Genomic DNA, 21,940 nt, shown 5'->3' with positions numbered 1-21,940 from the left:
GCTGCAGAGAACAGGGCATTTTTTTTTTTTTTACAAAGAGTTTGATTTTATTGATATTTAAATATATTAAATATTTCACTGAAATACATGGTACGTCACCCTCCCCCACTCCCACAGTGGTTACATTATAAAACCAGAGCCCGTGGCCTCTTGTACCCTGACTCCTTCACCGACTGGTGAGGGGAGAGGCAACAATAACTCAGAGAAGGACATGACTGGCTGGCACTGTGGTACGGGGAACCAGGGTGTGGACAAGCCCCTCCAACCTGGCAAGAGGCAAAGTACCCAAAGCCGAGGTCTTCCCGCTTTGGCTTTATACCTCACGCCAACCCTAATGGCATCGAGTAGTCCCTATCCAGGGATAGAGTATGGCTGGGGCTGACAGAGGCAGTTTTCTGTCTGGACCAGCTAAATCTTCCTCTCCTCTGCCTTGGCTAACCGAGTGCCAGTGGTCCATCAATTGGTACATAGAGAGTCCCAGGACGGCAGTACCAAGTCAGAGACCGGCCTCTGTGGAGAACTGAAGGCCAGAATTGGAGAAAGGGCAAAAGTACAGCCTGCCCCTTCCACACCTCCTAAAACCCTCCTCTGCCTCTCCTGTCCACATCTAAGACAAAGTGATCGTCAATCAAAATTGAGGCGCAATGCCTCTGGCTTAAATAGGTACAGACAGAGAAACCAAGGCACCAGCTAATTCAGACCAGGGGCAGGGAGGCTGCAAGGGTAAGACAGGACAGACTACAACCCTTGCAGGCTTCATGAGGATTGGGAGCCAGGCCCAGAGTCTAGCCATGCTAGATTCAGGCTGAGGGCTTGGAACAACCAAGTTCCAAGTTCCTAGGCTCCACCCCCTAGTACCAAAATCTGGGTCCTCAGAGAGGGATCCCACACCACCCTGGTCAGAAAGTATACCACACCCCAAGACACAAGCTGAGGAACCCAGGAAATGCCTGAGCCTCTGCCCACAAACCTCCAACAGTTCAAGTCCAAGGAACACTAGAGATTAAGCAGGTGCTTGGGTCCCCACCTTGGGCAAGGGGACAGTCATACTGCACATGTAGCCCCAAATGGCACTTAGGGATTTGGCACAGAAAGGACTCCTCTCCCCAGACCACTCTCATTTTGCTACCAAACCCCATTCCACTACTGTGCAAGCTGGGCATTACCCTCCATCCCTTGACATAGGGAACCCTGCCCTAACACCAGAAGACAGGGGCCCATGGGAGAGAGGCAGTCCTGGTGAAGAGCCAAGGAGCTGGAGCATAAGGACACATGGAGACCTCAAACACACACACACACACACACACACACACACACACAAGCACGCACACACACACACATACACACACATATACACACACACCAACATGCACACACAGTTACACAAACATACAGGGCCTCCCTAGTACCAGACTTTGGAGGCCAGGTTTGGGGTCAGGGTCATCCTATTAGAACCCTGACCCTTTAGTATTTGGCAATACAGGGGGTAGAGATGCTCCAGGTTCCCCCCACCAGCAGACAGCAAGTGATTATGTGGGCCAAGGGAGCTGACCCCGGGCACACTGGGGCCTCAAGTCAGTGTGGCCTCCTCCTCTTCCCTGCCTGCTGCATTCTTCGGCACCTGCAGGTGAAAGTCCTGTTCCCGTTCTTCTGATGACCTCACACACAGGCTTGCTCTCTGGCTGGTCATTTTCACAGTACCAGTGAGGCCAAATGCCCCTTTTCCTGGAGCATGCAGGAATTGAGGCTAATTCTTCACTGTCAGAGGTCCCTTTGTTCCCCTTTGGGGACAGATCATGGGACTAGGATTTGGCAAATGGAAACATTCCCCTGAAATATGGTCAGAGCTAGGTCCCACAGCATCTCCTTCCTTTGCCTCGTGCCTAGGAAGGAGCTATGGCTGGTACTGGGAGTGCTTAAGACCAGGCAAGCAAAGGCAAGCGTTCTTCATGCCTGCACCAGTCTTTGTACAAAAATAGTCCCAGAAAAAATAGGGAAAAAAAGGACCCAGCCCTGAGCCTGTTGCCCAGACAGGGAAACAGTAGGCATAGTGAGTTTACTCTCAAACAGGAGACTTCCTGGCCTCTGCTGCAGCTCTCTCAACTGCATCCAAAAAAGAGAGAGAGAGAGAGAGAGAGAGAGAGACAAACAGCCCTACTCCAATTAAGAAAGTCACTTGGATAATCCTCTCCGAGTGTCCCTTCCTTTGCCATTCAGAAGGCAGATGAACATGGTCCAAGCACAGTCTACTGGGGTGTTCCCTTTTGCGGTCAGCAAGATCTGAAGGCTCAGTGCGCCCCGCCACAGCTCCACTCAGCGAGCACAAAGTCTACTCAATGCCCACCTTGGTCCCTTCGGCTGAATCTCAGCGGCTGTACTCTGCTAACTGCTGGGCCCCCCATTGAGGAAGTAGGTGGTCATCTCCCCCTTTCCCTTCACCTTGACCACCCCTCGGCACTCCAGTTGGTAGCCCTTGGCAGCTAGAACCTGGTACAGATCCGTGGTCACCTGGGGAAGCGGGAGGGAAGCCTGCTTAGCCTGGGATTCTTGATGTATTGGTAAAAAGCCCAGGATTGCTACCTCCCTGCCAGCCCAGCCATAGGAAGTAGGCACCCCTCCCCCGTCCCATTCAGAGATCAGTGAAAGCCCTCAACAACCATCGAGCTCAGGGACAGACATGCCCTCACCTGTATTCGGTCAGGAACTCCTGTGCTGTCCATACGACTGGAAACATTCACCGTATTTCCCCAGATGTCATACTGTGGCTTCCGGGCCCCGATGACACCTGCTACAACCGGCCCCATGTTCAACCCTGAAGTAGAGACAACAGCAAGAGATTGAGGCTGGGATGTCCCAGGGTCACTCCAGACAGTCATCTCCCCTTGCACCCTGAGAAGAACTCAAAGGAAAGAAAATCAAAGGGGACAATGCTTCCGGTGGTTTAAGGAAAAAAGTGGGGGTGGGGCTGGGGGGGTTGCTGAGCATGATAGTTGAGTTGGCTCCCCTGAGTCCAGACAATTGCAGCTCATCTACTTACTGAATGCTTCTCTGGGCACTTGCTGCTCACATTGCTGCCCCATCTTATGGACAAGTGCGGCTGTGGGGAGTCAAGCTAGACTCTGGACGTGTATTATTTAACCACAGACTTCCACCAGAGCATTTGAGCCTGGCCACAGAAATCAGACTGACCACACACTTAGATAACCAGGCCTTTAGACAAACCTGCCTGCTACTTCCCTATCCTTCACCGAGTCATTTAAGCCCTGAGCGCTACTCCCCTTGTCTTACAGAGGGGCCTTGAAGTACTACTGAGAAGGTACTCGAAACCCCTAGGACAAAGGCCCCAGCACATGGAAGACTCAATTAAACACTCTTTGTCCTCAGTATTAGACTCTACAGGAAGGTGGAAGGTAGAAACCCCACAGGAGTCCTGATGGAGAACTCGCCCTGCCCAACACACAAGCTCAGCTTTACCCACAAACTGTCCCGGGCCCTCACCGATCTTCATCTGGAAATTGTTGAAGGAGTGTTCGTTGATGTGCTTCATCTGCTCCATGAGCCGCATGGCATAGTCTGCCAGGGCGGTGATGTGTGAGCGGCCGACCTGGTCGTAGGTGCTGGCGTTGAGCCCAGAGGCGGCCATGTAGGTGCTACCGATTGTCTTGATCTTCTCCAGCTGCCGGAACCTCTCCTCACTGATTATCTGGACAGCACGGGGGTGGGGGAAGCAGGGGACGGGGGGGGGGGGGGGGGGGGGGGGGGGGGCTGGTCAAGGCAGACCCAGATCTTTCCAAAGCTCACTCCCTGTCATGCCCCTCCCCCTCCAAGAGCCCCATTGTTTTAATGGGTGAGCCCCCTTCTGATTTGCTCTCCACAGCGCAGGGCTGAGAAACGAAGGCAGTCCAGGACCCCAGGCAAGGACTTGACTAGAGCTTCGGAAGGTCAAGCCATAATGGTCCCCTGCAGCAGAAACACTCTGAAACCCGTGTCCCAGTGTGTATGTGTGTGTGTATGTGTGTGTGTGTTTCCTCCAGAACAGTGAACAGCCCATCCCTGACCCAGGTGTCCAGACACTTCGTCACATTTGGCTCGTATTTTTGCTCTCTGAGAGACAATCTAGCTTGCTTGGTCTGGCATAGATTTGCCCACAGACTACTGTCTTCCTCCTCAGTGATATCATGTGATACCTATCCCGTCACCCTGTCCTGGAGCCTCCGTTCCCTTCTGCTCCTCAGCAAGGATGACCCTGACTAGGCGAGGGACACTCACCCTGTCTAACCCCCAGCTTCTCCTCCCAAAGCCCGCTCCATTTCCCTGGTCCCCAGCCTGCCCCTGCTCTGCCAATACTGGTCAATAAGCAGGTACCTCGTCAAAGTCCGCGATGATCTCATTGAGCAGCCGCAGGCACTCCACGCCTTCATTGTTTGCCTCGAGTTCCACGTAGAACTCAGAGAAGTTGGCGATGGAGGCGAACATGACGGCCACACACTCACAGGACTGGTAGTACAACTCGTCGTTGCGACGCTCTCGGGCCAGGAAGTGGGCAGCCACGTCCTTGGGAAGAATGTTATGCAGCAACCGCCGGTTGTACGCCTGCAGCTCCTCCATCTCCTCCTTCTCCCCTGTTGCCTGTGGGCACCATATCCATCAGCCATTGCCCAACGCTCACAAAGGCTGGGCGCAGTGGCTGAGGCCGGAAGATGGGCATCACAGGGAACCACGTGGAGGAAGAAAGGCACAGGCAGAGTAGGCCTAAATAACAGGCAAAGGAGTGAAGGGGGCAGGTACAGGAAGGGACAGGAGACGGGAGACGGACACGAGGCATGGAACCAGGGTGGGCTTGGGCAGCCTCAGCCTTAGCCAGTTAACAAGACATGCATTACTGGCTTGGCCCAGGCTCTGCCCCCAGAAGCCTCTCCCTCCCACGAAGGCCATCCAAGTCACCTGCAGTTTCCACAGGAAGTCCAGGCGGGCAGTAGATTCCACCTGTTGTGCATGCAGATACAGGGCCAGGGCAAACAGGAGCAGGATCACAGGGGTCATATACTTGAGTGCTACCCTCCCTACAGCTGGGCTGAAAATCATCAGAGACAAGCTTGGTGCCTGAAGGAGATCTCTACCAGCTTCTTCCTTCGCTGCCCTAGGGCCCCCACTTACCAGTCAGGCCCATCAAAGGTCTCATTGGAGGAAGCCCTGGCAGGAAGATAACAAAAGTCATTGGAGGCTGTCTGCTGGGAGGGCTACTGGAGGGGAGACTAACCCCCCCCCCATCTACGAGCTCCTCCCTTAGCAGCTAAATGGTCCAGGACGAATCGTTTATAACTCCCTAAGCCTCAGTTTCCTTGTCAGTGAAATGGGTCAGCTCTAAGTACCACTTCTGAAAGGTTTAGCATGTGCTTGGAGTGCCATCAGGCTTCAGGGCTGTTTGTTACTGTAACAGAGGGCCTGAGATGCTGACACTTACTGATAAGAAAACTCAGGCTTAGAGAGGTTACCAAGGTTACAAGGCTAATGAGAAGCAGACCAGTGACTCAAACCCAGAAGACTTAATTCTCCCTACCACACTACGGCCATGTGTTCATGCCAAAGGGCCAGAACTTTTTGTCAAAGCTATGGCACCACACAACTCTAAGACGTACGAGCAGAGGGTAGAACCCTCAGGAGATAGAGGCAAGCAGATCTTTGTGAGTTCCAGGCCAGCCTGTTCTACAGAGTGAGTTCCAGGATCTCCAGGGCCATTAGCCAGTACAAAAGTAAATAACCCAGTGGGTAGGGAGAGCATTGAGCAAATGTGGAGGCTTTAAAAAAAAAAAAAAGCCTAAAAACACAGGACTTCTTTGTCACAACTGGAGTTTCTTTGGGGTAAACTACCTGAGGTCACATGCCAGGAACAAACCCGTCCTTCCCTTCTCTTCCTCCCACAAATGGGTTGTGCCTTCCAAAGGCCTGGATACCAGAGACTCAGCCCAGAAGGATCAAGGAGACCCCAGAGAGATAAAAGGGGTTGAGAATTAACTCACAAGCCATGGACGCCAAGCAGAAGATCATAGTTGTCAAAGATGGTAGCTGGGGGGCCCAGCAAAAGCAGCACCAGATAGATGAACCCCAAGACAAAGGTCATGGCCAGCTTGCCAATGCTGCTGATGTGTAGGAAGACAGAGCTGGCCAAGAGACTCAGCAGCACGTTCCCGACGAAGTACTGGGGGGGAAGGGTAACAGCAGAGGCAGCGTTGGGTGACAGCAAAGACCAGGGCATCTAGAGCAGGAAGAGCCCTATTCCCTTGCCTGACTGACCTCCCTTCCACTGCCTTCAAGCCCCAGCTCCCTATTCAACCCATGCCCAGCCTCACTGGGCCCCGATTGCCCCTAAAGTCGGGGAATGCTTTGAGTTCCAGGCTCCCTGGTGCCCATCACCAGGCCTGGCACACGGAGGGGCCGGTAACTGTGCCAGAACAGAACAACCCCCTCTGCCTGAACACTGCTCGGACACCTCAGGGAAGCTGCAGGTGGGTGCGGCGCCCTCACACAGGGGAGCATCCAGTCCCAGAGAGTAGTTAAGCTGTTGTAGGTGGCAGGCGGTGACATCAGCCGGTGTTAAGTTCAGCATCCGGGCCGCACAGGTCCTTATTGGGGTGTGATTACAGGTGAACTGCAAAGGTCGGGTGTGTATCAGGATAACCGGTGATGGGAAGGTTTTCGAGGTACTCAGAGGTACTTTTTAGACTAGAGCCCTCAGGCATGACAAAAGAGGAAACAAAGACTAAGAACAGGAGATGCCCCACCCACAGGGACAGCAGGCTACCCTAAGGTTGGGAATCCTCAGAACAGCTGTAGTTCTCAGAGAGCGCCTGACACAGGCGCAGGGGAATTACCATGTTGGCGATGGCAGAGATGAATACAAGCAGGACCGAGAAGACTCCGACCGCTGTGCTGTGTACCCGCGAGCGGACGATACTGCGGGACAGACGTTGCAGGGCATTGGGGAAGAACTGCCGTAGTAAGACCAGGAGTTAGAAACCGTATCAGCGAAGGAGGAAGACCAGCCAAGAGCAGGGACTAACGGAGAGGCATGGCTACTTCCTCCCTTTCCCATGGGAACCCCCTCCTTCACCAAGAGCCTCAGGGAAGTCCCCCTACTTACAGAACCACAGGAGCACACGGCACAGATCAGCACAGTGACCAGCAGCAACACAAAGATACCGGCATAAATCCCAAGAATCAGGGTGGAGCTGGAGCAGGGTAACGTCAGGGGGAAATGTCAGAGAAATCAGGATGCCCTGGTCCTAGCCCCAGAACAGACTAGCATCCTACACGGGCGTCAGGATAGTTATGAATGCAGGGATAGACTCACTGTGGGAACACGAGGAGCTGGATGAAACAGATGAAGCAAAAAACCAGGAGGGCACAGGCGACGTAGGCTCCAAAGCGAGGATCTACCTTCCGTGAATACTGAGGGAAGAAAGGAGCCCGAGCTGGGTGCTGAGCTCCACCCTGGCAGGCACGTATTGCAAGAACAGGGTCGCAGAAGAGTCTTGGGAGAAATGCTTGGCCCAGTTTATACTAATTTCCACCCTGTGCTGTGGTCTCTTCCCATCCCTGACGCGTTCTCCTGCCCCTCAACTCGTGTTCAGTGTCCGAGCCAGGCCCTCCCTCTTCCCAGCCAGGCCCTCCCTCTTCCTAGCCCTCCCTCGTTTGCCCTGTATCCCCCAAACCTTCTTTTCAAGATCCTCTCTCTGGAAGGTGAGCAGGAACCGGCGCACATGATCCTTACGCAGTTGGTCAATGCTTCGGGCATCGATGGCTCGGCCTAGGAACTCATCCACCTCATCTTCAGGATTCAGAGCATCTTGGGCACCCCGGCTGATAATGGGACGCAGGTTTTACCAGGTGCATGGATAACACCACGACAAGCAATGAGGCGAGCAGGGTTCAGGCAGCAGCAAGAGAAGCCTACGTGAGCTGTGTGTGTGGTACCCGCTCCCTCGTCTTGCCAGAAATGGGAGGTCTCCGCCCCCACAGCCCATCCCAGGATGCAGATGCCTTCTCTCTCCCTCCCTGACCCATCCCGTAGACCAACTTACTTGTCTTTGCTAGAGTCATCGATGCCCTGGAGAAAGAGACGGAATGTGTGAGGAGGGGAGAAAGGAGCTGACTGCTTTCACTTCCGGGACCTTTCCTATTTCAGTACTAGGTTGAGAAGGTTCCCCATACACACGTAGGGAGAACAGGGGCCCTTTGGGTTAAACATCTCTCTCTGCTCCCAATTTTAGAAAGAATACATGGAATGGAGGAGCCAGCTATGGGAAGAAAGGGGACACTTTGAGGGAGACCAAAAAGTGAGCCCTCCATCCCAGTCATGGTACAGAGAGCCCCTCACCATCTGGCGGAAAGCCTTGGAGTCCTTGGTGCGGGAGAAGGCGCGGTCAGGAACCCAGCGGGGCATCAGTCCTTCCATGGAGTTGGCCCGAGTCCGCTGCAATTTGGCCAGCATAGCCTTCTCCTCTTTCTGTGGGCAGCGTGAATGAGTACAGGCTCAGAAGCGGAACCCCAAGAAGGCCTTTGCTAGCACCTCCCGGTCTGTTCCTTTCCCCCTGCCCCTCCCATCGGTCGTGCCTGATCCTGACCCGTTTTTGGCTGGCGCCAAGTATGAGGAAGGTCTCAATGCACTGCTCCTTGAGGTACGCATTGCGCTCACCACCACGGCCTGGCTCCACCTCATAGTCCCCGTTCAGGTACTGCAGTGTGGCCCGAGTGATGTGGATGCGGCTGTAAGGGGCCAGGAGGTTAAGACCCTGGCCATCCACTCACCCCCCTCCAACCAACTGGACCCTTCCTTCCACTTACCCAGCCCGGCCCCCGGCCTCCATGTGGTTGGCCAGAGTCACATCATTGGACCAGACATCAAACTGCCATTTCCGCAGGCCAAGGACACCGCAGTGCACGCGTCCACTGTGGATGCCCACACGCATGTTCACGTTCACACCTGTTACCTCACGCACCAGCCTGAGAAGATGGAACCCTAGATCAGCCCCAAGCTGTCTTCTTATCTTCTAGTCAAGAACTCAAGCTGAGGCCAGCAGGATGGCTCAGCAGTAAAGGAACTTGCTACCAAGCCTGATTCATCCCTGGAACCCATACGGTAGAAGGAAACCAGTTCCAAGTTATCCTCTGAGACACCATGAATCTATACACTATGGCAAGTGCGCACACACATACACACACACACATACACACACACACACACACACACACACACACACACACACGCAAGCACAGGGTAAATAAATAAATGTACTTTAAAAAAGACTCCAGACAAAGACAGGAGCAGATGGAAAGACAGGAGCATGGCTTTGACTAGATACGGGCAGGAAGCTACCTGAGACTCAAGGACAAAGGTTTGAGAATTCTGTTCGGCAAGGACTGCCACCATCCTGTAGGGCTGAGCTGCCACCAGCTCTAGCCTGCTAAGCTGACATTCTCTGCAGGCTCAAACCCTACTGCTCCAGTTCCCTGCACCCTCCAGCCTATGCCCTCCGGCAGGCTAGGGTTGGGAGGAGCACAGGGGTCTTCACACAGACTGTGAACCCACTCCCTCCACTTCTTCCCCAGTGATAATGCCTCTCAAAGATAAGGAGCTCGTTAAAATGGAGGAAAGTCCCAAAGACAAGTCAGAGTAGGAGCCACCCAGGTTGCCCACAGTCCCAACAGCCCGGGAAGGGGTACTGCTTACGAGATGGCCTCGATCATGTCTACCCCCATCTCCACACAGCAGTGGGCATGGTCTGCCCGGGCCTCGGGCAGCCCTGACACACAGTAGTAACAGTCTCCTAAGATCTTGATCCTCAGACAGTGATTCTCCTAAAGGGGGAGAGGCGGGAGATCACCTCACTCTCTTGATCACCCAACGCAGCTGGCCCATCATCGTCAATGCCACCTCTGCCCCTGCCCCCAACTGCCCACCATCAACACCGTACGGTCATCACGTCTGGCACCGCCTCTAAGCCCCAGTCCCCTCACCGCAGCCAGCTTGTCGAACCGGGCAAAGAGCTCATTCAAAGTCATGACCAGTTCCTGGGCGGTGCACTGGGAGGCCAGGCTGGTGAAGCCCTCTATGTCTGCAAACAGGATGCTGTGGATGACGGCAGGAGAGAGAGGGGCCTCATAGCCTTCAAGGACTCCTTGGCGCCCTGCGACCCTCCTGGCAGCATCCCCTCCCCCGTCCTACCTGACATTATCATGCTTCTGGATATAGATCTTATGAAACATCATGTCTTCCTTCTTCGTGTTGATGTCTTCTTTCATCTCCATGGCAACGTGCTGGGGCAACACCGACAGCAGCAGCCGTTCCTAGACCGGTGGTTCCAACCACTATCCTCTCTGCTTTCCACTTTGATTCTTCTTGTTCCATTCGCATCCCCGGAGCCCTCCCGTGCCCTCGGCGACCTGAGCTTCCCTTTTGGAACTTGACTTGACAGGGCCCAACCCTGCCCTTGGAAGTCATCCATCCTGGTTGTCTCTAACGGGCCACCACTCAACCCCCGCAATGCACTCCTGCATTCTCCCTCCCACCCCCAGACAGAACAGGACCCCAAGGGCACAGTCCTCGGGGACCATTCACACTGTGTTCCAAAGCAGTGGACGAGGCAGCAGGTCTAATCTACAAGGTACTGGGGGGGAGGCCCTAGCCGAGGGAAGCGGCCCCCACCTGCTGGCGATTCTCATGCTGAAGGTGCAGCCGCGCCTGGATGTAACCTCGGGTCTCCTGAAAGGCTTGGCGCTGAGACACTTCAGCGGGGTAGTGTGTGCAGACACCGATGGCATTGGTGCAGAGGAAGAGCACCACGTTAGCACCGAGCTGTAGGAGGGTGGCAGAGATGGATGAGTGACCACCTGCTCAGCACACACGCAAGTATACACACACATACACACACATTCACACACACATACACACACATTTACACACTCACACATACACACACACACACTCTCACACATTTACACACACATTTACACACACACATGCATACTCACACAGACACACACACATTTACACTCACACATACACACACATACACACATGCACACTCACATACACTCATACACACATTTACACACACATACACACATTTACACTCACACTCACACATACACACATGCACACTCACACACACATTTACACACATTCACACATACACACACATACACACATGCACACTCACATACACTCATACACACATTTACACACACATACACACATTTACACTGACACATATACACACATGCACACTCATTCATACACACACTCACTCACTCATTTACACACACACACACACACACACACACGTACATATGCACACCAGCTCTCTCAGGACAGACTGAGCAGGAAATAAAATCCTGTACTGTTTGACCCCAAGCTGTACCATCCCCAGGATTCTTTGTCTCCCCTGACCCCCCTGGACAGATCCCAGCCTGCCTAGATCACTCTGTAGCCAGAAAGATGAGATTTTCACAGCTTCAGGAGCAGGAACACCAACCACAGCCACCTGGGTCACAGGCCCAACCCAGGCACCCTCTAATCTCCTGCCCCACAAACACCCCTAACAAAAGATGAGTGTTCCTTCTGCGTGTGGTCCTCTTTACGGAGCAACACTAAGCAGCTCTGAGCTTCCCATCCTCTTCCGAGTGAACCAGGGCAAGTCGCTTCCTCTCCTAGGTTTCCACTTACTCATCTATAACCCAAACAGGAGGAATAGTATCTCAAAAGCCTCCCACTGCCCTGGGGACCAAATAACAGAATGACCGCTGTCGGGTTGTTGTGGTTTGGTTGGTTGAATTTTTGAGATAGGGTCTCACTGTGTAACCGAGCCAGCCTTAAACTCACGTAGCTATGATCCTGGGAATCACAGTTGTAAGCTAATATTACCCTTGGTATTCCAGTAGCTGGTTTGCTAGCCACCCGCCATGTCTAGGATCTGGGGGAAGCATTCTACATGTTAACCAGTGAGATTCTTACAAGTAAGTCTATGGAGCCAACAGCACCCCCACTTCACACGCAAGTGACTCAAGAGCCCAGTAGCTTGCCCAAGATCACACGGTTGGCTGTGGTTGGCGGGAGAACTGAATCCTGGTCGATCAGATTCCAAAGCCTTTGTCCCAATTCCACAATCTAACGTATTCCAGATTTCTGAAAGCGCTCTCTTCACGGACTCCAGCTCTTGAAAGGCAGGCTCAAAGCCTCTCTTTGGCAGCTATCCGTTCTAAGAGAAAGACTGCATGGGCCACCCCTACCACAAGACCTGATTCTCCTCCTCTCCTCTCCCCTCCTCTTCCTCTTTCCCCCAACTTTCACCATAGGACCTCATGCCTAAGCCCTCACCCTCCGCATAGCCAGTCCCAACCCACTGACACTAGAACAAACTAGCCGATGACTCCCAGGCAAGCCTCCCAGGCAAGCCCGCTTCCGTGTTGCTAGAAACTCAGGGGTTAACTGGCACTGGGACTCCACCCAAGCTGGATGGGGCAGGGATATGGTTATGATGAAAGGAGGGAATGCTCACCAACTGCCCTGAACCAGAACTAGGCCTGCAGACAGGTCATTTAATCTTTGATTCCTCTGTGTAAAACCAAGGTCTGGCTAACTCCTAGCTCCTAAACTCCAGCATTGACCCTCTAGGACTAGCTTTCAGCTGCCCTTCCCAGCCCTCGAAGCTTCCAGAAACCTACACAGAGCTTCCCCTCTCAGCAGCAGGGGTGAAGAGGGGGCACTCTATCTCCCTTGGGGGCTTCTAAGAATAGCCCCCAGTGGGGGGGTGCAATCCAGGCAACTTCCCTTCCTGGCCCCAGGAGCCCAAGAGGAAAATGTGAGTCACAGCGGAGGGAAAGGGAAGAGGGATGAGGGACTGAAATAACCACACTCATCCCTATCTATCGTGAGAAAAAAAAATGGATGCCAAGGCTCTGGAGACGACCCCAGCCTGGTCCCTGCTCAGGTTGTTTCCATGAATCAGGACAAGTTCTTCCTAGGGACACAAGTGGAGCTGTGTCTGGGAAAGGATTGCCCACAGAGGCTACAAGCCCCTACTCTGTGCAGAAACTCACAGCCCCCAATGGGCACATGGGCTTGTTCTCAGTTCCAAGCCGCTGAATGGGGCAGCCAGAGCCCTGCAGACGGGCCCAGAAGCACAACTTTCTCTACCATGCCAGGAATGTAGAGACCCCACGGGGTGAGACTGAAGCCAGGCACCCTGGGGAGGTAGGAGGCTGGCAGTTCAGGCCTCCCAGGCTCAGCCTCCCATCAGGCACAGGGCTGGGCCCTGGGCACCATGCCAGCCGAGAGCAGGGAAGAGCCACACACCCACCTTCTGGCAAATCTAACAGAGGGGGAGGGGTGACACCACTTCTGAGCGTCTCCTCCCCCAGAAGAACAGTTCGACCTAAACCCCTATTTTGTTGGCAGCTAAGAAGAAGAGAACCCAGGAACTAGCGCAGAAGGTCTGGCCCTTTAAGAGGTCAGATAGTGTGCCCTGTGGCTCCACAACAAACTGGCTATAAAGTTACCTTTAAAAGGTATGTTCTTTCCCGGCAGGGAAGAGCACCAAGCCAGAGCACCCAGCTCCTCACCCCAGGAGCCCCAAGCAACTTTCTGTTTATGAGGCCTTGGTAGGCTACAGGCCTCAGCTTCGGGCAAGGAGAGGCCTTGCTTATGGACGCTTCACAGAACCAACTACAGTTGCTTCTCAGGAATAAGAACAGGCTTGAATCTCAGAGGTCAACACCAGGTCAGAGAGACCTACACACAGCCCACCCACGGACTTAGGCCAAGGAGCCAAAGTCTGGCCTGTCCTGCTCCACGGCAGTGCCCGCCGATAACAGTCCCAAGCAGAGGCTAGTCCCCGAAACCTGGCCTGATATAGCTAGACACATAGAAATCGTGTCCCTCCCTGGGCTAGCCTTCTTCCTTCTCTCACTCCGTTGCACCTACCTGCTTCCACAGGAAGGGGTCAGCACTGTTGAGCTGCCAGGCCAAAATCAAATGCAGGGTGGAAAGGCCCAGGCCGCTGAGCACTGCGGCTCGCATCCGAATGGGAAGAAGCGTGTAGGTGATGTAGACGAAGAACACGGGGCACCAAAGGCCTGCCGAGGGGCTGTGTGGGTTGGCTGCCAGGGCACCCCCGACTTGCACGGCTGCGAGGATGCCCAGAACCACGTAGCTCACCACCCACATGGAGTCCTGGCGAAAGCTATGTCGGTTACACACTACCATGAGTACCACGAAAAGGATGGAGGCACAGGTCAGCAGGGCCACGTAAGCAGGCTGAGGCCGGGCAGGCGCAGCGTGGAAGGTCAACAGCACAGTCATGAGCAGGACGAGTACCGCCATTAGCAGCGTGAGGCTGCTCTGGTTCATCTGGAAGAAGTACCGCTGGTACAGGCGCTCCAGCTTGGCGGAGCGGAACTGCTTAGACTCGAACACCTGCCCTAGCCGGTGCCAGCAGGACCTGCCGCTCCTAGGCGATGTATCGGGTGCCGCTTCAGCCGTTCCCATCGGCGTGGTCGCCTCAGCATCATCAAAACCCAAGGCCACTGACCGCAGCCCCAGCTCCATACCCCTGCCGGGGCCGGCCCTTCTGATGAAGGCTTCATCCTGCCAGGGGCACCGAGTGTGAGCCACAGGAGTGGGGCTGGGTGGCTCGGCATTCTTGAGGCAGCTCATGTAACGGGGTGCGCAGAAGCCACCGGCTCTAGTCGCGTGGCGCGGGCGCTTCTGCCCATTGCGTTCACCCCAAGCTGTTTTCCGTTCATCCACTTTGGGAACCAGGAGGCCACTAAACCATGACATGCTGCAGGGGAGGAGAAGCGGGGAACTGTATTAATACCACTTCATGGTCACAGCCACCATAGTAGCTTGTGACCTTAGCACTTCCTACAGCTCTGTTCTTCAATCCCACCATCTTGATAAAACTGCCCTGGGGGAGGCAGCTGCATCCCCTCTCAACAGGTAAGGAACCGGGACACAGACATGTGGAAAAGACACAGCAACCATGTAAGTAAAAGAACTAGGATTCTGGGGGCTGGAGAGATAGCTGAGTGGTTAAGAGCACTGACTGTACTTCCAACGGACCCTGGTTCAATTCCCAGCACCCGAGTAGCACACCTCACAACTGTTTATGGCTCCAGTTCCAGGGGATATAACATCCTCACACAAACATGCAGGGATTAAAACACCAAGGCACATAAAAGCATATTTTAAAAATTAAAAAAAAAAAAAAAGAGAGAGAACCAAGATTCTAAATTTGACTTGAGGCATGAGGACCACCTAGCATCAATTGCCTGGTGTGTCACTGGTGTGAACTTCTACTTTTTTTTCTTTTTTTCTTTTTTTAAATGTAGACACACCAGAAGAAGACATCAGATCCTATTAAAGATGGTTGTGAGCCACCATGTGGTTGCTGGGAACTGAACTCAGGACCTCTGAAAGAGCAGTCAGTGCTCTAACCACTGAGCCATTTCTCCAGCCCCTACTTTTCTTTTTTTTTTTCAGTAGAAGCCAAAGAAAACCTTGGATTTCAATGTGACAACTCCCAATTTTGAAAATTTGATAATCAATATACATTTTACAACACTACACACAAAAGCCAAGTGATGATCCCAGCACTCCAGAGGCAGAGACAGGTGTATCTCTGAGTTTGAGGCCAGCCTGGTCTACAGAGCAAGTTCCATGACAGTTAGGGCTACACAGAGAACCCCCCCCCCGTCTCGGAAAAGAAAACAAAACGCACTACACACAAGCCGAATAAATCTTGTCAATGGAATAATTTCTGCTGTGAACTATCAATCAGTGACCTCTACACACAAGGGATGCTTTCCATATTCATCCTCCCTCCCTCTTTCCTCCCTTCCCCCTCCCCAGCAAACTAAATTCAATTTCTCCCACTGGTCACAGTTCAAGCGTTACTTCCTCACGGAAAATTTCCCAGCCCCACCCCTAAGTTTGGTCCAGTTTAACCTCTGTTCATTTCCTTCACGGTACTCACTGCAATTATAATTAAATCGTTCCTTATCTAACATATGTCTCTGTCCCTAGGAGTATAAGCTTTGTGCAGGTAGAAATTATACCTATTTTTTGTCAGCACTTCATCTCCAGAGCGATTGGGGCCGGCAATAAACGTAGGAGCAAGAGATGGGGAGGAAGGTAGGACCCGAGTACGGCTCAGTAGTAGAACACCTGTTTAGCATCATGCACAAGGTGCTGGGTTCCATGCTTAGGGCCACAAACAGAGACACGGGCGGAGAGCCGAGAAGGAAGCTTGAGGTAAGGAAGCTATAAAGCAGGCCGAAAATAACTGCTAATAACGACAGTCCTGATTCCTCATCTTCCTTATCAAACCTGTCACATCAGTGTGTCTGGTGTTCCCCAGGACACTGAGCTCTGCCCAGGCTGGTACACTGGTACTTGCTGTTCCAACAGGAGCTCCCTTAGGTCACAGCCCAAGTGTTATCAGCAATTCTCTTACCAGCCTTTTAAAATAGCAACTCCCTTTCCTGGGGCTCCCTATCTCCCTCCCCAGCCTTATAATTTTTCTCTCTCCATGGCTCTTATCGGCAACTGCCGTTCTATAATTTTCCTTTTTCTCATTTGTTCTCTGTCGCTCGGAACTGGAACGCCAACTTGGGAAAGCCAAGGATTGGGGCGACTTGCTGAGCTCCTCAGTGTTTGCCAGCCCACCGTTAGCTATATTACATTTTCTTCCTGTTGGAAACTTCCAATATCTCTTCACATGCCTAATTTCCTCTCTCCTTCACCAAAGGCCTGTGAAGCTAGCTGGTCCTATGACCGCCCAGGGAACAGAACAGATTTGAAAGAGAAAAACAGAAAACTTGACATTCAGAGCAGTTTTCCACGGCTCACCCATGTCATAAAGACACTCCCCAGGCAACCAAATCAGTCTTCGATCCTAAAGTTTCAGGAAGGACACGATTTGGACTAGGTGGATGACTCCATGACAACCACCTTACCACATCTCCTGGCTGAGCCCAGGTTGTGAACATGAAAGGTACTGATGTCATCCCTGGATGATGTCACCCCCAGGACCAAACTCCCCCATGCTGCAGGGCACCCCGAGGGGCCCCTTGTATTTACACCTGCTGAGCTGGCAGCGCTGACATTTGTACTCGATAGGACACTAGAGAGAAGCTTACACAGCACCTGCCCCAGGTGGCCACAGAGCCAGATGCTTCAGAAGGATGAACAGCACTCCAAGCAGCTGCTGGAGGGACCCAAAACAGAAGCTGGGAGCTTTCTTATGCTCCATCTCTAGGTTTCCCTCAGCCATGTTCTGCCAGCTTGCCCTTCAACTTCTTACCGGCGGACAGCACCATCTTGAAGGGCAGATCAGAAGTACGAGATTTCAGGTCAGGCTAGCATTTGGGAAAGGTCACCAAAGCAAGCCTGGCTCTTCAAAAACACTTCACTGAAGTGTGATCTTCGGTTACAAGATCAGGTTTCAATCTTAAAGTGATTTGCCTTCCTGCTGAGACAAGGTATCTATCTGCCTCTACCTCACCTGAAGAGCAGAGCCAGCACTGGTCCCGATGAGAGACGCTAACACTCCCCGCCACGCTACACACTGTAAACATCCGTTCTCCCACCGTACAAACCTTTGAATGCAAATCTCTGTCAGTGTCCAAAAGACAGAAAGACAACCGTCATAAGCAAGAACATGTCTCCCTCTGGCCAGTCAGATGCCTGCCTATCAGGCCCTATGTCCCCAGCTGTCAGCCTCCACAGCTGCTAGAGACAGGACACAGAGTGCAGTTTCCCACTATGTCACACCCCCCTCCCCAACACACTCCACACAACATGACATTTCCCTTCTGCCTCCTCCCATCCTTCAGCCCCCTTCCCCGTTCTTATCTGCCCCCCCTCTGCCCCCCTCCACCACCACTGGCCCAGATCTCTGTTCCCAAAGGACCTGTTTCTGGCCATGTTCCCAGCCCCTGGAAGCACATCCTTGCATCTGGCTCATACCCACAGAGGAAGGAGCAATCACTATCAGGGAAACGCATGACCCTTCAAAAATATTCTGACTCCCCAAGGGGGATAGCTCTGTAACCGTTCAACCAACTGCAAGCACCACACCCTGGGACTCTTGGGCACTGCCCGCCCACCCTAGAGGACTCTCGGGGCTCCGCCATGCCAGGTTCCGATAGCAGGAAAACAGTAGGCACTGTTCCAAGCCATAAAACTTCTCTATATGTTCCCCAAACCTCCCTGTTCGGGAACCCCGAACCACAAATTCCAAAAGTGCACACCACATCTCTTTTCTGACTTCAGGCTCTTGAGCCCCATGCCTCTTGACCTCCTCCTCCCAAGTCCATTGCCCCTTCTCACAGATGTGCTATTGCATATACAACCAGGTCCCACAACCAAATCATGTCCACTTAGCCCCAAGTGCCACAGTCCCAGGCCCAGAACTCAAGTCCCTCCCAAAACCTGATCCTTCCGCCTGAGACCAGGGTCTGGAAGTTAAGGCTTAGCCAAAAGAATGGCTCTACCCCACTACTTTGCCCAACCCTGTTCTGGCCATTTCTCAGCCAACTTCATCCCCAGGGTCTATCTGCCTCTGCCCTTGTTGGCAAAAAGATTCAAAAGTCTTCAGAAAGTTCACACAGAAGGCTATATGCCCAGGGGAAAGCCCAACACTCATGATGCTGAAACCCAGCCCTTTTAATTTCCAGACCTTTCCAGATGTAGAACTTCCCCCGGGCCTGTATCTGTAGGTTCAGCCCAGCCTTCCCAAGCCCGGGTTCTCCCTAAGGACCAAAACCACAACCAGCCAGCTCCAACCATACAACACCCCATCAGGCCCTCTGGCTACCGAGGGACTCTGGGGAGACATAGGTACCGAAAGGCTCTCCTACCGCCTAACCCCACCTCTGCTTTCTCAGTCAGGCTGCTGGGCCTACTCTGAATAAAGTCTGCCCACACCCCACCCCACCCCTGCCCACCCCGCAACAGGCCTTGGGGAAGTAGGCACTGACACTACCCTTTCATTCCAAAGGTTCAGGGTGAGGGCAGGGAAGGGGCCCCCTCTCCTCCCAGCGCTGTCTCAACACTCCAAACTCACCCCTACAACCCCCCTCCCCGATGCCAACCCCTGGGGGCATCCCCTCCCCTCGTGCACGCCTTCTCCCCTTCTCTGGGCAAGCCTGGAAACTCTGGCGAGTGCAGGAAGGGAAAGCTCGTGGCACGGAGCTAGGGTGGAAGCCTCCAACCCGGCCCGTGGAGCCCCGGGTCCCCAAGTCCTCCAGCACTTCCCAGGCGCCCCGCAACTGTCGGGACTCCGCTGCTCTCGCAGGAGCCCGCTCCCCCACGCTCACCTGCCGGAGGTTCCGCGCCTGCCCCGGGCCGCCGCCCCGCCGCGCCCGCGGGCCCCGGCCGGGAGGGCCGGCCGTCCCGCCGTCCTGCTCCGTGCCCGCGCGTCCCCGCTGTCCCGCCCGCCCGCCCGCCGCGCGGCAGAGCCTCCGGCCCTCGCCCCCTCCCTGCTGTCCAGCGCAGCCGCCCTCTACCCCGGATCCAGAAGTCCCCTCCCCGCCGGCTCCCGGACTCCCCGCCTTAAAGGCACAAGCTCCTTTTGTCTGGGCACCCCCTCCCCCTCCCAGAGGCGGGGGCACAGCTGCCCACTCCCCTCCCCGGAGCCCCGGTCGGGTGAGCGAGGCCAGAGTCCCGCGCGCCCCCTTCCCCTGTCCGCCGGGTCCTCCCCCGGGTCTCCGCCGAACAAGCGGCCACTGTTCTGGGCTTCAGACCCCGCGGGAGGGTCGGTGCGCCCTCCCGCCCGCCCGCGCGCGCTCCAGCCTCCACCCAGGGCGGCATCCTGCAGGGTGTCCTCCACCCTCACCCGGGGGTCCGCGAAGGCCGGCGAAGCCATCCGCTGGCGGCGAAGATGCCCGCCCCGCCCAGAGGGTCGGCTTCCTTCCTGTCGGGGTGCCCTGCGCCCCCTCCTCACCCCACCTTCCTCCGGGCCCCAGCCCCAAACCTGCCCGCTCGCCCTCCCTCTCCACCACGGCCCCAGCGGGAGCTGAGTTTAATAATTAATTAAGATTTCATTCCACAAGGCGCCAGGTGTGTGCGCCTGGCACCCGCTCGCCCGCACCCCACTTCTTTCCGTTTTCCCCAACCCTCTGGGGCGCCGGGCCCGACGCAAACCTGCTGCGCCCAGAACCGGTTCGGGCCACGGGCAGGGGCATTCTCGGTGCCGCCCTCTGGCCCCACGCTCTCAGGGGCAGCCCTTCCCCCGCACCTGCCAACTGGCAAAGTCCCTCCCCCGGCACCTTTTACCCAAAGGCCTGTGCTTCTTTCATGTGGGGGGCTGGGGTGCATCGCCAGGTTCATGAACTGAAAATTTGTTCTGAAATGTTTATTTATTTCCCTCGCAAGCAGCTGCCCAAGTTACCTGGGAGATGAGAAAATCATGTGAAAGCTACTTTAACCCTTTGAGGGGTAGAGTGGTGGAACCTGAAAGGAGGGAAGGGCTCAGTCCCCGGGAGCTGAGTCTGGTTTAACTTTGCCTTGAGTCCCCTCCCGAATCCCTCAGCCCCAGCTGCCAGTCCTGTCCCGAGGCTCAGGCGCGCTCCCCTTACAGTCCTTCAGGACCCAACAGTCCCACCACCCCAGATCCGATCTGAGATTCCCAACATTTGTGGTAAGGAAAGGGACCTTGAACTAATCCCCAAACCAAAGCAAGCCTATCACAAAGGCTTGTCATAATGGCACATGCCTTGGCGGATATCTGAGTTCGACGACAGCCTGATCTACACATAGAGAGTTCCAGGACAGCCAGGGCTACACAGAGAAATGCCGTCTCAAAAACAAACAAACAAACAAACAACATTACTGTGAATAAAACATCCTTTACTGTCTCAGAGCCTCATCCATAAAATGGGCATAATCCTCCTGCCCTTTCTCACAAGCAGGTCAGGTTCAGACAGGAGTGTGCTGGTTGAATATTTGAAAATGAGAAAGTAGAGAGATGGAGATGGGTCAACCTTCCTGAGAAGCTGAGTTTGGCTTCCAGCACTCACTCCACTTCCACAGAGCTGCACGCCCTCTTCTGGTCCCTCAAGGCACTGGAACACTCACAAGGACGAATTAAAATACGTATTTCTTTTTTAAAAACATTTACTATTATATGTAAGTACACTGTATCTGTCTTCAGACTCACCAGAAGAGGGCACCAGATCCCATTACAGATGGTTGTGAGCCACTACGTGGTTTCTGGTATTTGAACTCAGGACCTCTGAAAGAGCAGTCAATGCTCTTAACCACTGAGCCACCTCTTCAGCCCCCACATATTCTTTTTAATGCAGAAGCTGCACAGTGACTTCTGGAACTTCTCCCTTCAAGCAGTGATTGTTCCCACTGTTGTTTGAATTTCCTTCCCATCAGAATCGGGAGGACCCCTTGGCTTGCTTTTTGAAATAGCATAGTCTGGAATCAGTGAGGAATTGCAATGGACAGTTGGGACAGAGAAATGTGGTCTGAGGGTGGAGAGATGGCTCAGCAATTAAGAGCACTCGCTGCTCTTCCAAAGGTTCCAGGCTTGGTTCCTGACAGCTCACAACCAATCCTAACTCCTCTTCCAGGGCATCTGAGGGTCAGGCAGGCACCGGGCACACTGTGGTTGGTACACAGACATGCATACAGGCAAAACACCCATATGCATGAAATAAATTTTTAGTTTTTTGAGATAGGATTTCTCTATACAGCCTGAACTGTCCTGGAACTCCTTATATAGACCAGGCCAACCTTGAACTCACAGAGATCCTCTGGCCTCTGTCTCTGTCTCCCATGTGCTGGAATTAAAGGTGTGTCATCACACCTGGCCAAAATATTTTTCTTACACACACACACACACACACACACACACACACACACACACAC

The 21,940-nt window shown here is 53.9% G+C and overlaps 1 protein-coding gene across 3 annotated transcripts; it reads right to left on the bottom strand.

The window, feature by feature from the left end:
* Window positions 1–32: 32 nt before the first annotated feature.
* ADCY6 (adenylate cyclase 6) lies at window positions 33–19,482 on the bottom strand. Of its 3 annotated transcripts, none has more exons than XM_080939094.1 (22): window positions 19,381–19,482; window positions 13,982–14,840; window positions 10,706–10,855; window positions 10,226–10,347; window positions 9,961–10,129; window positions 9,731–9,858; window positions 8,845–9,003; window positions 8,625–8,766; window positions 8,378–8,506; window positions 8,082–8,107; window positions 7,713–7,860; window positions 7,352–7,449; window positions 7,142–7,229; window positions 6,873–6,989; window positions 6,491–6,649; window positions 6,021–6,199; window positions 5,158–5,193; window positions 4,945–5,074; window positions 4,366–4,629; window positions 3,499–3,703; window positions 2,688–2,812; window positions 33–2,508 (listed from the first exon to the last, which is right to left on the bottom strand). In XM_080939094.1, the coding sequence occupies exons 2-22, from the start codon at window positions 14,837–14,839 to the stop codon at window positions 2,383–2,385; spliced, it is 3,558 nt and encodes a 1,185-aa protein (XP_080795220.1). In that variant the 5' UTR covers window position 14,840; window positions 19,381–19,482; the 3' UTR covers window positions 33–2,382. The 3 variants fall into 3 exon arrangements, with proteins under 3 accessions (XP_080795220.1, XP_080795222.1, XP_080795221.1); XM_080939096.1 differs by having other exon boundaries at window positions 10,018–10,129; XM_080939095.1 differs by lacking the exon at window positions 19,381–19,482 and adding an exon at window positions 17,659–17,760.
* Window positions 19,483–21,940: the final 2,458 nt, after the last annotated feature.

Source organism: Micromys minutus (genome assembly GCF_963924665.1).
Source record: "Micromys minutus genome assembly, chromosome: 27".
Classification (NCBI taxonomy): Eukaryota; Metazoa; Chordata; class Mammalia; order Rodentia; family Muridae; genus Micromys; species Micromys minutus.
Note: the sequence above shows the minus strand (reverse complement) of the source record. Positions and strands in the feature narration are given on the sequence as shown.